The sequence below is a fragment of the Eumetopias jubatus genome, unplaced genomic scaffold (genome assembly GCF_037043125.1).
Source record: "Eumetopias jubatus isolate StellerSeaLion01/CBP00866 unplaced genomic scaffold, mEumJub1_p1.0 scaffold_8, whole genome shotgun sequence".
Classification (NCBI taxonomy): domain Eukaryota; kingdom Metazoa; phylum Chordata; class Mammalia; order Carnivora; family Otariidae; genus Eumetopias; species Eumetopias jubatus.
In genome coordinates this window covers 12,446,511-12,468,020 of record NW_028274814.1, presented here as the reverse complement: position 1 = coordinate 12,468,020, position 21,510 = coordinate 12,446,511, and the positions used below count along the sequence as shown (strand labels likewise).

At 36.7% G+C, this 21,510-nt stretch overlaps 1 protein-coding gene across 1 annotated transcript in view; it reads right to left on the bottom strand.

Moving 5' to 3' along the window:
- The window catches only part of ARHGAP21 (Rho GTPase activating protein 21), a 132,827-nt gene that overhangs the window by 26,687 nt on the left and 84,630 nt on the right, over nt 1-21,510 (bottom strand). Inside the window, 3 exon segments of the mRNA XM_028114185.2 lie at nt 9,469-11,362; nt 18,648-18,702; nt 21,178-21,256. Coding sequence (XP_027969986.1) covers nt 9,469-11,362; nt 18,648-18,702; nt 21,178-21,256 — 2,028 coding nt within the window.

The window sequence follows — 21,510 nt, the reverse complement described above, 5'->3', positions numbered from 1 at the left end:
AAGAAAAGGTGGAGAGGACACTGAAATTGTTATATACTCAAATTCAAAGTGATCACTGTTTCTTAATCTGTAAAAAAAAGACAGACCTAAGTGCCCCAAATTTTTATTTTATTTTTGGAAGATACTGTTTTCCAAAAATAGATAAAGAACTAATTCTCAAAGAAAATACACACTCTGTATTTCAATTTGGATTTTTTTCCAAAGGGAGAATACTACAAGTTATTATGTTTAAGCTGATGATTCATATCTGAATAAAAAATTTTCACTGTTATCGCTTTCAACAAAAATTCTAACAGAACATCTATAAGATTTCACAAATCAAGAAAAATATAGGGCCACCTGGGTGGTGTAGTCAGTTAAGCGTCTGACTCTTGGTTTTGGCTCAGGTCATGATCTCAGGGTCCTGGGATCGAGCCCTGCACTGGACACTGCTCAGCGTGGAGTCTGCTTGGAATTCTCTCTCCTTCTCCCTCTACCCCTCCCCCCATTCTCTCTCTTTCCCTGAAATAAATAAATAAATCTAAAAAAAAAAAAGAAAAATATAGACAGGTAGAAAATCAATTAAGCATATTGTGAAACTTTATGTATAACTCTTAGACTTACTTTTCAAACAACAAAGAAAAAAATGGAAGCCCTAATATATATTGAGAGCTCTTATAAATAGGAACAACTAAAATCATAACAGAAGAAGAGCGAAATACATGAAGAGACAAATCATGGAAGCCTAATAAAAATGTTGGGGGAAAAAAAAAAACCTTGTGAAAACCTGACTACTAATGAAATAACACAATGAAACCAAGTAAAACAGGACAGCTGTTTTTCATCTTATAACCTGGCAGATATTTTCATCTCATGATGTTCTTATCTTCTTTGTTCCTCTTCATCTTCTGCATGATGACTGCAGAGAACGCATGCTGCTAGCTGCTCATCTCTATCTTTGGGGTACGGCGGGGCCACCAGAAGGCTCACCCTTCTGTTGGATGGGCATGCACGCCAGGCCTGACCCCTCACAGGGTCCTCACGCACTGAGTCCATGGTGACTGGCCAAGGGCAAGGAATCTGATCCAGTCAGGACCCGTCATAAGTCTCTCCATCAGATTTCATATATGGATACTGAAAAAAGTATGGTCTTTCTCTTCCCTTCCCTTGGGGAACAAGAACTATAAAAATCAGTAAACTGAGCTGCCAGTGGCCATCTTTTCTACCATGTGGAGAAAAAGTATCTGAGAATGAAGAAAGCAAAACTGAGAAAAAGATACACAATCTTGATGCCAAACCACTTGAGTATTCAGATCCAGCCATGCACAGAACTAGGTCTACTCCAAAACTTCTTCACTGTGAGCCAACATTCCTTTTTGGCATGAGCTAATAAGAAAAAACTCTGTATCATTTGTAACCAAGAGAATTCCAATCAGCACAAAAGTAGAACACAGTGTGTTTCTAGCCCCCCCTTCACAAACAAGCATTACTCCTCAGGAGACCTACAGTCCACTGCTGCAGGTTAGAACAGAGCACAACAGGCCTCTTCTAAAATGAGCTGGGTTATGACGAATTTTTCTCACCATTCAAATAATTACTCAAAGAAAGCATGACATCAACGTAGTTTGTATTTTAAAATTATAGTTGAGAATAATTTTATAAAACTCTGTGAAATTACTGTAATTTTTGGCATAGACAATGGCTAAACAGTCTGTTCCTTGAAGTACCTTTGCTTTTTATTTCACTTCTGCTAGGAAGAGGTAATCCTAACCCCTCCCCAAATTACACTATCATTTAAGGAATGTTAACAGCATACTATTCAAAGGTAGAATAAACTGTGTGTTGCAAAGGGAGGAGTAAATCTGTATAAGTTGGAAGAAATGGTGGCTAATGTAAAAGTGTATAGGAAGGGGTGCCTGGGTGGCTCAGTCAGTTGAGTGTTCGACTCTTGATCTCAGCTCAGGTCTTGATCTCAGGATTGGGAGTTCAAACCCCTCAATGGGCATATTTCCAAAATAACATGAGTGTGTGTGTATAATTTTTACTAAAAATATGGATTGAACAAACTGCTTCTGTTCCAAGTCCACAAAAAGGGACATTCACTACAAATGACCTAGAAAGTCAATGTATACCTCAAGCAAAATACATGTTTAAAAATCTTTGAGATTTTTCCTTGTCCTTAAGGAAAAGGAGAATAAAATAATGCTAATGGATTCTTTGTCTTAAAAAGAAATTCCAATGGGAAAACTGTCCTTTCTTTTTACTTGCCTTCTGAGATACTTACACTCAGTTTAAATCAAAGGAGATGGACAGCAGTTGTTATTAGGCTGAATTCTCTTTCCAGTAGGCAAGCATAAGCTCTTTCTTATGTACTAACAAGTAACAACTGATTAATCTTTGTAATACCACAGGGTTTTTTTTTTTAATCTAATGTAACCACAATGAAGTAAAGTCATTCTAAAAAATTGAACTACCTAGGCAAATTTTACTCAACCTTACTAATAGCAATCAATACCAGTTACTGAACACCAGGTTTTTTGAGGTTGATAAAGATGACACGTTCAAGAAACTCCACATACCTTAAATTTAAAAGGTATGGTTAGAAAGAATGCTTAAAAAATAAGCCAATAATATATTAACATGTGCTTCTCTCTGATCATCAAGTGACAGATCTCTACTTACTGAAACTCTTCATTAATTATAAACAGAGCTCTGGAAACAGTAGGTCCTATTAACTTTTATATAAACTGGTAAGGGCTACCATCACCTGGTTCAAACATCCCCATTTTTTATAATAATTCAACTCATTATCATAATATGACTTATTATGGCCAAGCTTCTTTACTAATCAGCTCCATAACATGCATTTAGGTAAATACTTGGCTTTGTGAAAGTCATTTTGAGATTTGGTTATTTTCATCACCAAAAATCCAATGCTCTATCTTCCTAGGAGAGAGATGATTTTTTAAAAGATTAGGAAGTGAGGAGAATTTTGAATGCTCTATGCCTGCTTGCCATAACCAATTGGCAGTTGGTGCTGAAGTAAAGGGAACGGGGCTGTAAATCCAAGAGGAACTGTTGTGACAGTAGATACTAGGAAGGAGGGAGATGAAACTGGACTGGAAGCAGGAATGTGTGTGGTCAAGTGGTCAGCGCTGGGGCTAGTTAGCCTGATGGCAAGACAGCATTAACCATATTCGCATAGCAGGTGCTCTACATTTAAAGAGGGCAAGTGGGAGCACTACTTTTAGATTTACCACAGATAACAGTTCCAGTTACTTTGCTGAATTTCTGCAGTCCCAGAGATGAGATGAGTTAACTCAAGGTTTTAAGATTTTGTGGGCTGGGGGGGGGGGGGGGGGGCGGCACGTGGGTATGAAAACGGACCCCGCTTGCTAGCTGACAAATGCTGGAAGTATTCATTTCAAGAAATTCAACAGTGACTTTAAAAACAGTCAATAAGCATGAGGCACCAATTTCACCAATTTTTCTTTCAAATGATTAATTTTCACACAGAAAATAAGCAAACTATTAGGAATAGGGAAGATGAGCAGGGGGTCCTGTCTTGTTCGAATATGTGAGAACCACTTAGTCACTTAGTTTTCCTGGATATTAAATTTGTTACCTATAAAGTACAGAATCTGGATGAGAAGGGTCAATTCTTTTCTTTTTTTTAAAGATTTTATTTATTTATTTGACAGAGAGAGATACAGTGAGAGAGGGAACACAAGCAGGGGGAGTGGGAGAGGGAGAAGCAGGCTTCCCACGGAGCAGGGAGCCCGATGTGGGACTCAATCCCAGGACCCTGGGATCATGACCTGAGCTGAAGGGAGATGCTTAACCACTGAGCCACACAGGCGCCCCAGAAAGGTCAATTCTAATCAAGAGGCCTGCAATAATCAATCCACTAAAGGTGCAAAATTATCATTTGTGTAGTAATTTAAAATACCTGTAGGTTTTTCTAAACCAGGGATTTGTTAAGGGGCTTTTGAGGTTTGGATTTATTTTAAAAACTGCCAGATATAGCTGAGAGTGTAGTTACTATTAGATCTGTTTTCAACATTAAAGAACTAGCTGAAAATCGAGAAAGTCTAACTTTAGGGAAATAATTCTGTAGTTTTCACAGTGCTAAGTTAAATTTTTTCCCCTAAATTAATCAGTATTCTACAAGGTGTGCTGTAGATAAATTTGAAATACTTTAGGCTAAAAGCTAATGCTACTACCAAAAGAAGGTAAATGGGCATCTAAAATTATTCCATGATGAACAGTACTGTGAACCAACTTGGAACACAAACATTTATTTATTGAAAAGATGGTAATTCAATCTTGGAAAGTCTGAGTTAAGAAGAATGTAGAATTATTTTTTAGGTTAAGCTTTAAAAGAGTAAAAGGCCAGGATTTGAACTTTAGCACATTTTGGGGGCATTGTCCAAAGAATATGAGATTCGGAGCCAGCAGATAATCAACTCTGTCAGTTACCTGCTGAGAGACCCTGAGCAAACGACTTAACTTTCCTTATCCATAAAGTGGGTTATTTACTCCTGACCTAAATTCCCTACCAGGCTGTTATGAGGATTGGTACATGAAACACTTGTTAGGTTATAAAATACTACAAAAGTTTGGGGATTTTGTCATTGTTGTTATATTTAAAAATGAACTCCACATCATTACTCAACAGAAGCAAAAATCTTTAAGTTTAAGTGCCAATGGAGTCACATCTTGTGGGAATGCTGGTATATGGAAAAGACTGTAAGATGATGAGAGTAATTTTTGTCTTTATAGATCAGTTGCTTTGTAGAAAGACTCAGTACGTATTAGTATAAAAGAGGGGCCGAGTACTCAGTGCACCGCCTATAATATCACAGCTGGCATTAGGAGACTAGAGCCTCCAGAGGAAGAAGCTGGGAATAAGGGGACCGTCACCCACTCCCATTGCTGTTGGGTAAATTTCAGACACTGTAATCTAGGTATATACCTCACAAGCTTTAAAACCTGTAAGTTGGTTTAAAATGGCAGGACCAATAAGACTGTACCAATCTAATTCAATTTTACATAGGCTAAGACTAAGTACATGCATATGGGCCAACTTTGGGGTGAGAACAAGAAGGAGTATTAGAAATATGGCAAGAAAAAAGGAGGAAAATGAATTTGAAATGAAATCTGAGCATAGGTGATACAGCTATAGTTTCTTTATATTAATAATTTTAAGAGTAGTAAAAGAAATGGAGGAAGTTCAGATTGTAGAACACATCTTAAATCCTGCTACTAAATGTCAAATTACTTATGAACTCATTACTCATTTTGTGTTTTGTGTTTACACGTAAAAGAAGTAAAAATTTATTTTCAGTACTTACTATGATGCTTTATAAACTGCCTGTGGGGGATAAACAAAATACTGTCAATGACTGATACTCCTAATTTAAAAACAAATAAAATGGTTTATTTTCTTCATTTCTCTAAATCTTTGTGAACCAAAAGCAGTATTAGACATTAAATGTGTAACAAAATGCTGGAAAATTTTCTTTCTGTAAGACATACCATTTGCTCTGTATTATAAATAACTAAACAAATGAATTGGCTCCATTCTCTGGTGTTTTGGGAATAAAGCCAAGGCACTTAATTCTTTTTTTTTCCTGCATTAATCTAAAATGTTTCCAAATGACAAAAAAATAATTATTAAAATCACGGAATATAAGATTCTGGAATGTGATAATACAAAAGCAACCTTAATTTCTTTCCCTTTAATTTAAATGTTCCATGTGATAGCATAAAGTATATTCTCTGAAGTGTGTTTTATGATATATTAAACAGAGATCCTCTTAAGAAAAGGATTCATGGTCAAATACTTCTGAGAAGTCAATCAGAGAAAGACATGTATCATATGATCTCACTGATATGAGGAATTCTTAACCTCAGGAAACAAACTGAGGGTTACTGGAGTGGTGGGGGGTGGGAGGGATGGGGTGGCTGGGTGATAGACACTGGGGAGGGTATGTGCTATGGTGAGTGCTGTGAATTGTGTAAGACTGATGAATCACAGACCCGTACCTCTGAAACAAATAATACATTATATGTTAAAAAAAAAAAAAAAAGATAGTAGGAAGGGAAAAATGAAGGGGGGGGGAAATCCGAGGGGGAGATGAACCATGAGAGACTATAGACTCCGAGAAACAAACTGAGGGTTCTAGACAGGAGGGGGGGTGGGGAGATGGGTTAGCCTGGTGATGGGTATTAAAGAGGGCACGTACTGAATGCAAACAATGAATCATGGAACACTACATCAAAAACTAATGATGTAATGTATGGGGATTAACATAACACAATAAAATTTTTTAAAAAATTTAAATTAAAAAAAAGAAAAAGAAAATAAACCTACAAAATATCTAGTAGCATGTTAATGATTCTAAGAGTCCCTTGGTAAAGACAAACAAAACTTATTTATTTAAGTCCAGCATTTCTCAATTTACTTGATCACTGATTTTTTTTCTCCTTAATCAAATGGAATTAATGTTCCTAGAAAATACACCGGGAAACACTGCAAATAGTCTCTTTTACTCCATTTCAATGCTGATGTTTATCCCACTTTTATATATATATGTTATATATATATAATTAAATTTCATATATATATATAAAATTTAAAAAATAGACTGGAAAGAGAAACACCTACGGGTCAGAGAACACTTTGAAGCTCAATAATAAAAGGATTTCAATATTGATTAAATTATGGAACTTATACTTAATGAAATCTAAAGTTCTTTTATTGACTGGTTGTTTACACATATTCAACAACACAGTGTCTAATAAGTATTTTTTGGACTTCAAGGTTAAAGGATTTTAGTTAATCAAAGAGCTAAAAGATTTTCACAGTAAAAAGGCAAGTATACTAAAATTCTTTCCAATGCCTTTACTTCAAATGGCATACAATTTTATAAGAGCCATTAAAATGCTGTAATAACTCAGGAGGCATGGCATTATTCCACCTGAGGGCCTAGAAACTTTTAAGAATGCTTACATCAATGGACAATGTTTACATATGGTAACAGAGTGAAAAAATTCTGTGTTTATATTTCAGGTTTTTATCCTGCCCTATTCCACTGGTAATGGTATAACTGACATACCACAGTAATTACATGCTATATATTAAGGTTTTAGGAGGTATATACGAAATTGTCCTGAGAAGTACTTAATGTAGAATCTGATCAGAACTAGGAAGTGAGCATTTTCATTTTTAGTGAATAAACAAAATAGTTTAGTCATTTCTCTAAATCTATATGGATACAGAATTAGATACATTTTTATTTTATACTTTAGCTAATGTTCTCTCTTTAGTAATGATTGACTTATTGATCTATTCAAAGGATAGACAGATAACTAGGAAGAAATATTAACAGATATAGTTAGCACTTTATTACTCCAATATAATCTGATTATATTGCTCTTATTAGGCAGGAAGAAAATATGATGCCATTATTCTGGCAAGATCTCAGAGGCTTATCAAATACAGTCACAGGTTGTAGGGACTTTTATGTTTAAAAAAATCACAGAACAATCATTAGTCCTCAGTTACTTTCTATAAAATATCTAGATGATGTATAAGATTCCATTTATGGCAAAGTTCTACTCTCTGAGCTTGGATTTAAGGGTATGGAGATAAATATGAGTACAATTTAGGTTGAGATTCCCCACAAATGTTTACAACTTGAATATATCATATTTATAAAAAACGTAAGTTACATAGAACTTTCTCAAAAGCTGACTCTGATAGTGTTGCCTGACAGCCCAATAGCTCAGTAGATTTAGAAAATTTCTCTAGGAAAGAAAAACCTTGAAATGTTGCTCAAAGAGAGGCACACTAGACTATAAAATTATGGAGAACTCTGCATGAACTCATGGGGTAACAGGGTGAGGATGAGTACGGCCTTGGCCTCAAGAGAAGGCCCCTGCATCCCACAACTCCAGGGGGTGATCTTCACAATGCATCTATATTCATGGTGCCCTCCAGAGCTGTGCTCCGGGAGGAGGCTGAATCAGCGGGCGAAGTGTCAGTCTCTACTGTCTATTAACTGTGTCACTTTAGGGAAGTTATTTAACCCCTCTACAGCTTAAACTTCTCATTATTAAATAAAGGCAAAACTAAGGACACATACGATAATCCTGTGAGCGGATTATGTTTTGGAGCTGCAGAGTAACTATGATGAGAACTTTTGATTTTGCTAGACACTTAACCATCATCTCAAAAATTATCATTAGCCTATCATTTCAACCAATATTTACTGCAATATTTACTGAGTGCCTTCTATATGCCAGGCAGTGGTCTAGGTATTAAGGTTACCGAAGTGGACAAAAGATCTAAAAGCCTGGCTCTCGTGCAACTTATATTTTAGCTCTGCAGAGAAATGTGTAATAAAAAATATAAAACACGTCGAGCGGAAACAAGTGATATGAAGAGAAATAAAGTGGCTGAAAGGGACAGAGAATGTCAGGTGCCATGCATGTGTGTGGGGTACCTACTGTAGATAGGCTGGTGAGGAAAGGCCGCCTTGATAAGGCAATACTTGAGCACAGACCCAAATGGCCCGAGGGAGAGTCTTGTGACTCTGTGGAATGTGTTCCAGGGCTGGGAACTGGCAGTACCAGGGCCCCGAAGCATGCTTGGCAGGCTCCACAGGTGCAAGCAGGCCAGGGCGGCTGAAGATGGGCTGAAGACGGGATGCACAAACACGGAAGACAGGGGATGGGCTCAGAGAGGTGCAGCGGGGTTGGGGGGGCATAGTTCATGGAGGGCCCCGCAGGCCACGGCAGCATTTGGGATTCTATTCTGGGTAACGGAGAAAGTAAACAGAGGGTCTGGTCAGAGGAGCGGCATGATCTGATTCCCATTTTTAAACCACCACACTGGCCGGTTGTGGAGAATACACCTGGGGTGTGTGGGAGCAGTCTCAGGCCTCAGGAAATATACCAGCTGTTCTGGGCCACAAGCTTGTAATTTGAGTGATTTTTCCAACTCTATCCCAAGATTTACTCTAAGACAAAGTAAAACTTGACAATGAAGAGGTCTATTCATTCAGCCCAAAGAAACAAGAAATAATAAAGTCAAAAGCACTGTTTAAATAAAAGGCCGATTACTAATTATTAAAACTGTTCTATTTGGCTTTTGATTCAGATGGATAATCAACTAGGTACCATTTGGTTTGCTGGGTCCCTTGGCCCCAGACAGTGGAAATTTGTTTCATCCAAAAAAAAGAAAAGAAAAGAAAGGCATTGAGTACCTAACATTAAAATAAAAAAGGAAAACTGTCACTTGAAATAATCTTTGAGGGTAAAAGCTTACGGCTCTGGCTTTATTTAGCCCAGTTCAGGAAATTGAGGACAAATGTTTTAAAATCAGTATAAAATTTTTGTGCCTGTTGCCACTAAAAATAATACCTTACTGGAAAGATTTGTAACATATTTGACACAGTAGCCACTGACGACACATGAGCTCACCTATAAAGGGGATGGATGCCAAGGAATCCCCAGGTGGACTGGTACTCGAGGCCTTCCGTTCCTCCATCCGTTTTATATGGACCTCTCGGCGCGCATCATTGGGCAGCCAGCAGGTGGTGTCTGATCCGGTCTCCTGGTCATTTACGGCCAAGATGTAAGACTGATGCCTTAAAGGCTGTGGCGTCTGGCGACCGGATGGAGGTTTTTCTCTTAGGACGACAGTTTCTCTATTATCTAAAGTATCTGACTCCTGAATTTCAGTCTCTCGTAGATTTAAGTCGTGATTTCTCTGAGTGACGGATAATTCTAAATCCGAAGCGCCAGAGCTGTCAGTTGTCTGAGGGCCAGGCTTGACAGGAGCTCCAGATAAAGTGGGGGGTTTCCCAGTCTCCACCTGGTGATCAGGGGCACTTTCGGTTCTTAGCCATGTCTGCTGATTCAATAGGCTGTTTTGATGCAAGTGATTTACTGGTCTTTGGTCTTTGACAGAAACAAATGAGTTCTGGCTAAATGATGGTTTTGTGACATGTGTAGAAGGCGCTTTCAGAGAATTACTTCGGACTTTCACAAGAGGTGACCTGTCTTGCGAAACACCTCGAGGCAGTGACATTCCACAAGTGGTTGGAAAGTTTCTGCTGGACTGCAGTGTTTTTAGCTCTGGTGGCACTTTTTTAAACTGAGACACAGACCCCACTCCTCTGCCGGGCACTCGCCTATTATCAGAATTAACGCTCGGAGCCACGGTAAAATTTGAACCCCGAAAAGACTTGTGAATTTCTTGCTGCCTAGGTCTTTCATAAATCCCTCGTCTATCATCCTGTTCAGTAAATCCACTCCACTTGTAGGTCTGCTTTCGTTCTCCATTTGAATCGGGTATTTGACTCTCAGAACTGACGTTTTCTAAGGTTTCACCTTGTCCCTCGATATAATCCCAGGAACGAGTTCTATGATTGCTAAAACTAACAGGTGGAGAGGTCAGTGCTCCTTGAGATGCACTTCGTGGACAATACTTCGTTAACACAGAATCCTCCAGTCTCTCCTGGGACACACTGCGCTGCCGGATCTGAACAGACTGGGGCACTCGATCGTGAGAGGTGCTTCGACGTCGTACCTGCAAAGTAGGGCGGGTTGGTACAACCTGGTTATAATCTGTTGTGCTCTGAGATGCTGCTCTTAAACTATCTAGTCTTTCTTGAATTGTCCGACAACCTATGTGCAATCGTCTGTTATCAATATACTCTTTGTAAGTTTTATAGTTTTTCCAGTCTATGTGCTGATGGGAATTCGGAGAATAGTGATTAACAGATACAGAAGGCGAATCCACAGCCTGCGGTCTACTGCTTGAGATTCCCTCCGAATGTCCACTGTAATTGCCAGATTTAAGTAAAATTCCCGAAGGTTCCAATGACCTGGAGCCTGCAGTCTGATGAATTAGATGGGCAGCGGGAATCGAGGATGATGGTGGTGTGGTTCTTGACACTGTTTTCAAAGAGGTCTGCTCGTTGATGCCATACCTCACCTCTTCGGTTCTATGTGAAGGAACTGTATGGTTGTTTCTATTAGTTAACAAATCTACAACCTTCTCAGAAGGTACAATGACAGTCCTTACACTTTCATTGCAAACACACACTGCCGTGTTGGACTTTGCAACATCTGTTGGTGACGGAGGCACTTGGATTTCCATTCTATAGGCCCTGCCAGGTTGCGTCAGGACTGGGGTACTGGTTTGCTGTTTGCTCGATGATGAATCTGGAGGAGATATTTCAACTGGCTGTGCCATGGCTGAAGGGGCAGATGGCAGCCAGGGGTAGCAAATTGGTGGAGGTTCAGGGATATTGCGGGCATTGCCACTGTAGGCTTCGTTGCCTTTCAGGTAGGCATCTTGAGAATACGCCTACGTGGAAAGGAGAAAAAAAGTGTCATTTGAGAGTCATAAGAAGAACAACAATTTCCATTCTTGCAATGGACTGCTGTTTTTTTTTACTGTGCCCAACCTGATTCCTAAACGACATTCGCTAAAGCAAGCATGCAAACACAACATAAGGATGCTCCACAGTTTAGAAAAGGGCTAGTCTTTCAGAAATCAAATACATTGTAGAATTTGCAACAGAAATAAATTACAACTGCCTGTTTTCTCAAAGGACTGAAACACACCAGTTTTTCCCCCAGCCAATTAGAGATAGCCTTGTGGCTTCTAAAATCTTCCCCATTCAAGTTTTATGATCTTTCACCATTTGACAGGTAAATGGCTGCCTGATAAATCCCAGCAAAAGAACATTTTGATCTTCTGCCAGAGTGAAGGTGAAGATATTAAAAATCTTAACCAAATACATTTTTACTGCAAGCACTACTGCTGGCATAAATTAAATGTGACATATTGAGCAGTGTCTAATCAATTAATGATTACTGAGTCCTTAAAACTAAGCCATTTTGATGAATTAAGTCCTAAACCATGCTAAATATTTTAATATTTAAAAATAAGAGAAAACATGCATGCTTAAATTGAGCATGAAAATTAAAGGCATAAAAATATGAAAAAAGTAATTCATCTTTCTGTATATAATTTTTATTTTTTATTTTAACCTAATGCAAAATTATATTGCACAAATTTATTTGGTCTCTTTTACTTATTAGGAGGAGACATTTCTCTATAACTAACAGGCAGGCATGCGGCTCAAATTCTTTTTTGTCCATTATTTATGAAACTATCTAGCAATGTATTTCAAAACTTCAAAATAACTGAAATTAAAGACAAAGACGCAATAAAACAGAACTAATTGATAGTAACTGAGGACAATGTCAGCATCTGAGACAGTGAGGTGTGGTATCATGTTACATATCCTCCCTTAATCAAAACAAGCTTAATTCACATCTATCATCATATCCTGTCTTTGCATTAGAGAGCCTGCAAAGCTCAAGTGCAGCCACAACATAACAGCAAAATACCAGGGAAAGAGAGAGGGGGAGATACTTAAGAAAAAAAAAATCCACATACAGGTAGATGTTATGTTTTAACACCAGTTATGCACAGGATTCAAAAGAAACCAAACGTAAGAACCAAAAATAAAGAAAATCAGATATCACAAACACAGTCTGCTAATTAGTAAGATTAACATCACACTATGGAGGGGTTTCTCTAAGCAAACTTACAGTTTTAATAGGTTGGCTTATTACAAATCTCTATAGAACAGAACTTAAAAAGCAAGGAAATGGCTTCTGTGCATTTCTTACCAGAGCTGTGACATCCTTTGTAAACTGTAGCTAGCAGAAAATAGGAAAACATAGTAGAAGCTGCTTACTGATATAAAGACAGAATCATGTTGTCATATTGATGCTGGAAACAGCAAGCTAAAAATACATCTATACTGATTTCTCTGGAAGGTACCAAGAGAAGTAAAGGGCAGTGGAGCAGAAAGAATAACTTCAGTATCCTTCTGAGCATCTTTTTCTCGGGCTTTTATCTGGTTCTTATTTGGGGTGTCTGCCATTTCTGAAAGCAAAATACATCTGGTGACAGGCTTTCCTAATGGCTATTTTCTTCACTCTGCACTGCTGTCTGATGATGTGCCCCAAAGCTTCCCTTCCACAAGAGCAACATTGATGTCTCTCATTTCCCCTGAGCTTCTTCCATCTCTGCTTCCAGATGACGAACCGAATGCTCTATTATGCATTTAAAATAGTACAACCTCCTCCTTCCCCTGTAAATCAGAGCACAACCACAAGCTGTCAGCTGACTGGAACTGTCTTTACACTATGATTTGGAGAGAAAGGATGACTGTTTGATTAACTATGTTTCACTCAAAAATTAAGATCTTTTCCTGTACCTTTTGTCCTGTGTTACTGGCTTAAGAAAATGATGACTGAATGGACATAAACATGCTACTTCCAGAGGAATTCTTTAAAACTTATACTGAATACTATAAAACATAAGCCAGAATGCAGTGGAAAAGCTGAATGAGTAGACAAAAGAAAACATGCATGCCATAATATTTTTAAGGCATGAATACAGTCAGTCAAAATATACATGTTGGGTTCCATGCCACTGACATAACAAGACTATCTTTTTGATGCTGATTGTATTCACACCAAGACTTTTCCACAGCAGGAAAATTGTGTCTGGATGAGTGAACACTCTGGTACAGCATTTCCCACAGTGTGTTTGTGCAGTTTTATTAAGCATCACCCAAAAGGGAGGAGGAAGAGAGCATTCTCTATGCTCAATGATGTAGCGAAGAACTGATTGGCAGGCTTCTTGACTTCTCAAAACCTCTACTACATTCATGTCGGTTGTTAAGATTCAAAAGGAAATGACAAGCTTATTCGGCCATAGAACCCATTTTTTTCCGAAGGGATTTTAATACAACTAGAAATTTCTGCTGGGAAGTACTGTTTTAGAACTAATAATTTAGAGATACCTCTTTTATTCAAATTTGGGGATAATAAAAGTATATGTATGACAGGAACTATGAAAAACTTGAAAAAATATCTGACATACTTCAAACATCTCTAAGATCCCTATGTAACAGCTCTAAATACTAAATAGCCTATATTCGTGGGACCCCACTTCTGAGTAAAGTTATGCCCAGTGGGTGCTCACATACACACATACACATGGCCCATGCATTAACAGCAGACTAAACAGAATATCCTACGCAGACAGTATTATTGTCTAACGTAAGCAGATATAATTGAGATGAATAAAACATGAATTCATAATTCATTCAAGAGCATTACTGAATTTCCTTACATATTCTCACAGTTCATGAACACTAAAAAAGCTTGTTTATCTAATTATTTAAAAATTCCTCATTCTCAGGGCACCTGGGTGGTGTAGTCGGTTGGGAGACCGACTCTTGGTTTCGTCTGGAGTCGTGAGATCGAGCCCTGAGTTGGGCTCTGCACTCAGCGCAGAGTCTGCTTGAGAATCTCTCTCTCCCTCTGTACCTCCCCCCTGCTCTTGCTCGCTCTCTCTAAAAATAAATAAAATCTTTAAAAAAAAATAAGTCTGACTCTTGATTTCGGCTCAGGTCATCATCTCAGAATGGTGAGATGGAGTCCCAGGTGAGGCTCCGCTGGCTGTGGAGCCTGCTTAAGATTCACTCTCTCCCTCTGCCCCGCCCCCCCCCCCCCCGCCTCCTGCTCACATACTTTCTTTCTAAAAGACAAAAAAAAAAAAAAAAAAGAATTCTGCATTTGCAGTTAAAATTTTAAAGAGCATATTAAATAAAATTTAACATTAACAGTCTGGATCTTGATTATAGGTATAGTATCTAACAGTAACTTAATCCTAAAAAAATCTTCCAGTTTAGTTTTAGTAGAGTTGCATCAAAATCACGATTACCATGCCTATTACTACTATAATACTGTTATTATTACATAATTATTGTCTAATAAAGGGTAAAAACAAACAAAAAACCGCACAAAAAAGACCCTGCAGAATAACTAAGTTGGTAAGATTGAAATTTCTCCCTACCATTTCACCTTTAACAGGCTGATCTATTAATTTAATACCATTACTTATGATAAAATAAAAAATAATTACATGTCTGTCTGTATAATAAAATACATGCCAAACATGACACAGAGGGGTGTGGGAAAAGGGGATGGTATGCCTACTTTATAGCTTTCTAAATTATTTGTAACTTTTCTATCAAGCAGTAACTATTCTTATAATTATTTAAAAATCGATTTTGAAAAAGAACAAAGTAAATGCAAACTCGCAAAATATGAAAGAGCCCTCCAGAATTCCTACTCTTGCTTCCCTACTCTAGGCAGGATCACCTTCATGCACACTTGGCAAATGGCTACCTAATTTTAAATACAGTATTATACTGATTATGGAACATATTAAATAATTATTTTGAAAGTAATTCTAATAAATCTAAAGAAAAACTTTGATCAAATTACATTTTCCAATTTATATAACATCTACAGAGTGGCAGAGCACTGGACTCAGAGTCCAGAGATGAGTTAGAACAACATCTCTGACTAACAGGGTGACTGTGCTAAGGCACTTAACTCCTCATCTACACCCGATGACAGTAAAGGACTGTGGTCTAGTTCAACGTACAGGCTTTAGTCTCAGACCCACCTCGGGTCAAGTCCAGGTGCCACTGCCTTCTTCCCTGTCATCCTAGAAAAGCTGTTTAGCTTTGCTGTGTTTGACACAGAACAGCACCAAGTAGGCGCAGAGTGCCCTGGCCAAACACTAGACACACCCAACAATCTCTACAGCTCTCAGAACTCATCAACTGAAAATTCAAGTTTGAGTCCACTGAGCCAGTTGCTTAACAAAATATCGTGATGCATCCACTAAAAAGAACGGCCATGTCTACTTCTATCGTGAGCCCATTCGAGGAAGGGTTTTCTTTAGTCAGCATCGCTCTTTGGGTGACTTGATGGGTGGTGGCTAATTTTTTTAAAGATTTTATTTATTTATTTACTTCAGACAGAGAGAGAGTGAGAGAGAGAGCATGAGGGAGGCGGGGAGAGGGGCAAAGGGAGAAGCAGACTCCCCGCTGAGCAGGGAGCCTGACATGGGACTCAATTCCAGGACCCTGAGATCATGACCTGAGCCGAAGGCAGACGCTTAACCCCCTGAGCCACCCAGGTGCCCCAAGATGGTGGCTATTTCATTCATGCACAGCCAACATTTGAAAGGGTGAGGAAACCATTCTGTTTCTTTGAAAATGGAATAGAAAGTGTTTTTTCTTTTGTAATAATACCTTAAAAACATGAAACTAAGATATCAGAGTCTAAAATATTGTTATAAAATACTGTCAAAAATGACTAAAAATGAATGTAATACTACTCACATTGTTAATCTAGAAAATATATGTTGGTTTAGCAAATGAAGCTGCCAAGTACAGGAGCACTGTTACCAGCACTAGTTTAGTACCATAATGAATTATTCTTAATTTTACTTCATGTTTTTTAATATTTTATCACTATCATCTGTAATTAGAAATTTATTATTATATACTTATCCTTACATGAGTCAAACTTTAAACCAAATTAAATTCTCCATGTCACCTCTCAAGGATGAGCTGAGCACCTCTAGAACAGTCTGGTGCACACATCACTCAGGAAAAGAAAAGTCCATGGACACACCGTCCTGCCATTGCCCAGACTAAACACATACAAACTACGAGAAGCTTCCACTTGGGTAAATAATTTTTACAATGGCTGTACAAATGATCATGTTTACTTTTTCTTTACAATGAATATTCAACCTCACAGTATATGTCTTTAAAAGCACATACTATGCGTAACAGACCAACATAAATACTTAAGGCCCTTACAGAACATTTTAACCCTAGAGTCTGTTAGAGTGAAGAATTTCTGCATATGGTTTTTGAATTCCCACATTCTCTTTGCGTTTTATAATAGCTTTAAGAAATGACACTCATAGATGAACCAGCTAAAAACACTGATGCAGAAAAGAACTTGCCAGGTCCTAATGTCCTTTAGGAACAATGCATAGTAGGCATTAATTATATACACTCCTTTGATTGTCTCATAAATTATAGTGCGTTCAAATATGAATGAAGGCTGGGTTTAAAAGCGAGGTTTTCTTTTATCATTAAGGGCATATATGCTGGTAATCTCTTAAGATTAAAGTAATTCAAATAACATGTTTGAAAAATGAATTTTGTTACAATTTTACTAAAACCCTTTACTAAGGAACTCTGAAGATCTGTGTGCTCATGCCACTCAAGTGAGCCAATTTTTTCCTGTGTTTGCAACACTTTGTATTTTGCCTTTGTTTTAAATATATGTATCATAACTAAACTATAACATGACAGACGAATTAACCTTCTTTCCCACTGATCATGAAATGAGACAATGATTGCTTCCAGGGCCACTACTCTTCATCAACCACACAGCCGGCTGTGATGGCAACCGCTGAATTATCAGAGCAGGTACTCTACAACTAGCTCTCTCTGCCTAGGAAAACTACCCTGGAGAGTTGCACCTTCCTTGTTGAGATGCCCCAATGACAAAACAACTGTGTACTTAAGAAGGGTAATCTGTTAGCACTAAAAAGCCATTCCTAAATAAAATCCACATGCTTTGAAAACACAAGGTGGATCTCCATGGATTTCAGTTAATTATACTTTATATGAATACACTGAATCATAAGGATCAGCTTTAGTGATATTTCTGTGAAAAAAATGTTTACAGAAGATTACTTAGGACTTATGTTGAATTAAATTCAAACTAATGCCTTACAAATGAAAAACATGATTACCATTTCCATTCCCATCACAAAGATTCCATGAGTTTCCTGTTGTACTCGAATTAAAAAACAAAACAGAACAATTATTTGCTAAAAAGAATTTAAAAAAACACAACTTTCAGTGGCCATTGCCATTTCTTAGATCGAGTGGTCAGCTTTCATGTGTTACTTGAAAAGTTTTGCTCATGCTGTCTGATTCTACTGAACTACAATGTCAACTGAGGAAAAGTACTATTTTCTTGAATGAAATTTATGTATGTTACTGTCTTTTTACTTTCAGCAATGTTTAAGCTAAACAAAGGAGTTAAGGATTCTGTTCATTTTCTCTCTAAAAATGAGGGGAAAATTTAAGCTAAATGCTTAATTTTTATTAAGTCTTCAATATAGTTTCATCTCCTCTTGAAGACCCTGACATATTTCTCCCTTAAGGTATAGACTCCATTCACTGTGAACCTTACTTCTAATAGAATGAATTGATACTGTTCCAAAACTGCTTGGTGGGTTAATTTACAGTCATACATACTGAAAAATTAAGAAACAGCTTTCATAAAATTTCTGTTCTCATAAGAAAAAAAAAAAAGATTCTAATTTCTGGGGATATACCCTTGTACCCTGAGCTTTGGCTTCTGGCCAAAGGACTACCTAGGATGCAACATTGGGGCAAACTCTTTAGGAATCTCATTCCAAATGGCAACAACAGAAGTTCACTGTCAAATCCATAAAATACTCTTATGTCACTTAATTGTAAAAACTGACAAATAGTTTTTTTGTTTGTTTACTTGTCTTTTGGTAAAATGTCAAGAATCCCAGATTCTGCTAAATGAACCAGCGGGGTTTTTTTTCCCCTAGAATCTTATATTCAGTCCCCCTCCATCTTTAAAGGATCTTTATTAACATTCGAGACTACAGAACAATGCATATTTGAGTAAATAAAACTTACCACTTGGAGAATATCTTCATCTTTTGGCATAACACTAAGTTCCAATGTTGTATCACTGAAATTGAATATAAAAATCATTTCAGTGGAGGTGAAAGTGTATCAAAAAGACAAAAGAAATATAGTTAGCTCAGAAGTATTTTTTACATTTGTTTATGAGTTTGTTTTTTTTATCTTTACTTTTCAAGCCCAAATCATTAAAATAAAAAGAAGTCACTTTTATATATAAAGCTAATTATGAATGAAAGAAGGCATCCTGACATATGTTTGAGCTATTCATAAGCAGGCAAATCTTCTTTATAACATATTTCTAATTTAGGAACATGAAGTGTATTACTTGTATTATACTCCTGGAACAAACTCTTCAGTATATATTTATTATTTTAATTCAGGTCACAGAAAAAATTATAAATTTTTACCACATATTTGCACTATTTATCAAGTTAAAAATACATTCACATGAAAATAACCGAAGAACGCTCAAATTTAACATTTTAAGTAATATTAAACATCTAAATTTTGAAATATTCCCTCTTGGCCTCAGAAGTGAAGGAAATCGGAGTTCACCAGCACAACTATCAAAATGACTCATTTTTGCACACTAGAGAGCATCTCAACTATTTGCTTTCTTCTCTGACTTAATTTTAGAGCCCTTACAGAAATAGCTCAAAGTCTCACTTTATTTTGGTACTATAAATGTCCTGTTAAAAATGATAGAGAAGTTTCTCTAAGTTTAAAAAAGTACAAAGGGATAAATTATGCTGAGTCTTGTGATCTGGAGTTACATTTAGAAAAGGCAAGGATAGTGGACTATCCCCATCAAGTGATTCAGTATCTAACCTAACAATATCAGATTTTTTCTTCCCCCAATACAATCAAGAGATTAAGAAACAAACAACAAAAAAAGAAAACAAAACCTAATAATTTTACTGGTGTCACTTTTTGTTAGATTTGAACCTTATCATCAGGTTCATAAATGCTCAGAATACTAAACCGTAAGAACCACAGGTTCAAATAAATTTTATTAATAAAAGATGTAGGTACTTGTATTTCAATATTTAGAGTTGGTAGAAAATACATACTGATGTTTAGATAAATTCTTCTGCAAGGATACATTTTTACATTAATACACTGCAGAATCTCAATGGCTTTGTGCTGCATTATCCATTTGCTACCAACTGCAGACAAAAGGAACACAATTTTTTAAAAGAAAATAAGATGATGAAAAAACAGTATTTCTCTATTTTTCAAATTGCTTTATCAGCTGAAAAATCAAGATTGTCATTCTAAAGTGTTATTACTCCAAGAGATAAACTGCACCAGTAACAAAAAATTAATGTGGATTTTGAGGAAAACAAAGATTAAGTGATGGTTACTTGGGAAAATACTATTTTTCAAGAAGAGATATTAACAAATACACTAAAAAAAATCCTTAAATTACAGGTTGATAAAACATATCGGTGTATCTATGATGATCTAAATTATTTTAAGGGAATAAAAATTTAGGTTATCTCCCCACTGCCTCTGGAGTGGCTTTGAATTCTTCACCAGTCCCCTGTTCTCTCCAATACTTAAGATCAAATAGGGATCACTGTCAGGAACACCTAGAATCCAACATTAGAGGCAAGATTTAAGATTTGCTTTCTCTAAGAATTTCATTATATAATAAAACAGTAAGAAGAATACTCAGCAATAAATCACAATCACATCATCTAATTGAAAAATGACAATGCATTAGGGCATTAGTGTAAACAACTTAGATTATAGCATGAACTGCTTTAGACATAGTTACAGGAACTTGATAAAAGTCTTCAGAAAATAATAAACTTCAATTTAATTACAAAGGGATGATCCGGACAATGGGACTCCAGTCATGGCCTGCTCTTGACAGGACTTCAATATGGTAACCACTTTGGCTTTCAATTTCTTTATTTATAATTAAGAAAAATTTTCTAGGTGTGTGGTAGACAGAAAGAAAGTAGGACTAAGTTATCTTTAAGGTCTCACAGTTACTCTGTTCATATTTATTTGCCTTGAGAACTCAAAATGCTATCGCTCTGTAGAACGTAGGCAGACAGATGAATTCAAAGAGAATTTCTTGCTGTCTTTGTTAAAACAAATGAATAAATTTGAGCCAAGAGTATTATTCAATAAGGTATTTAAAGATATCTGAGTAAGAGGTTTTAAAATAAATTATATATGCATTTATTTTATTGTTATTATAAACAAATTATAAATTTCATTGTCATTTCAAACTAAAGTGAGGAACTTATAGTAAATCTAAAATATGTTGCTTTCAGATTCTAAAGGACTTTGATCACAAATCTGATAGATTTGCTGAAGCAAAGCACTAAGTAAGCTATAATCAGGTAGTATCCTTGGCAATTCTCAAATTATTACCCCCTTGAAGGGAAAGTCCCACAGCTCCCCATCCCGTTACAGAATATAGACAGTACTATATTGAATCTACTTGCTCCACTGATTTATAAATACCCATCTTTGGCCAAATCTAATCATATTTTGAGAATCTTACCTGTTCTGAATTAAAGCAATTACTTGGGAATAGGTCTTTCCAATAACACTTTCTCCATTGACTTTTATAATTCGATCACCTTCAAAGAAGAGTGAAAAAACACATGAGGAATTCCTTAAAAGGTTATTTCTGACTACTTTTGAAATATTTCTTGAGTAATGTATTTATTTTTTTATATATTCTTGCTTGCTGTTTTTTAATGTATCTTTCACAAATATGAATCTAAATTCTAATACATACAGCTTCTGATGAAATATAGCTATGTCTTAGGAGCCCTGGACAATAATGAATTTAGAAACTCCAAAAGGTATAGTCACCAAGTGACCAGGGCTA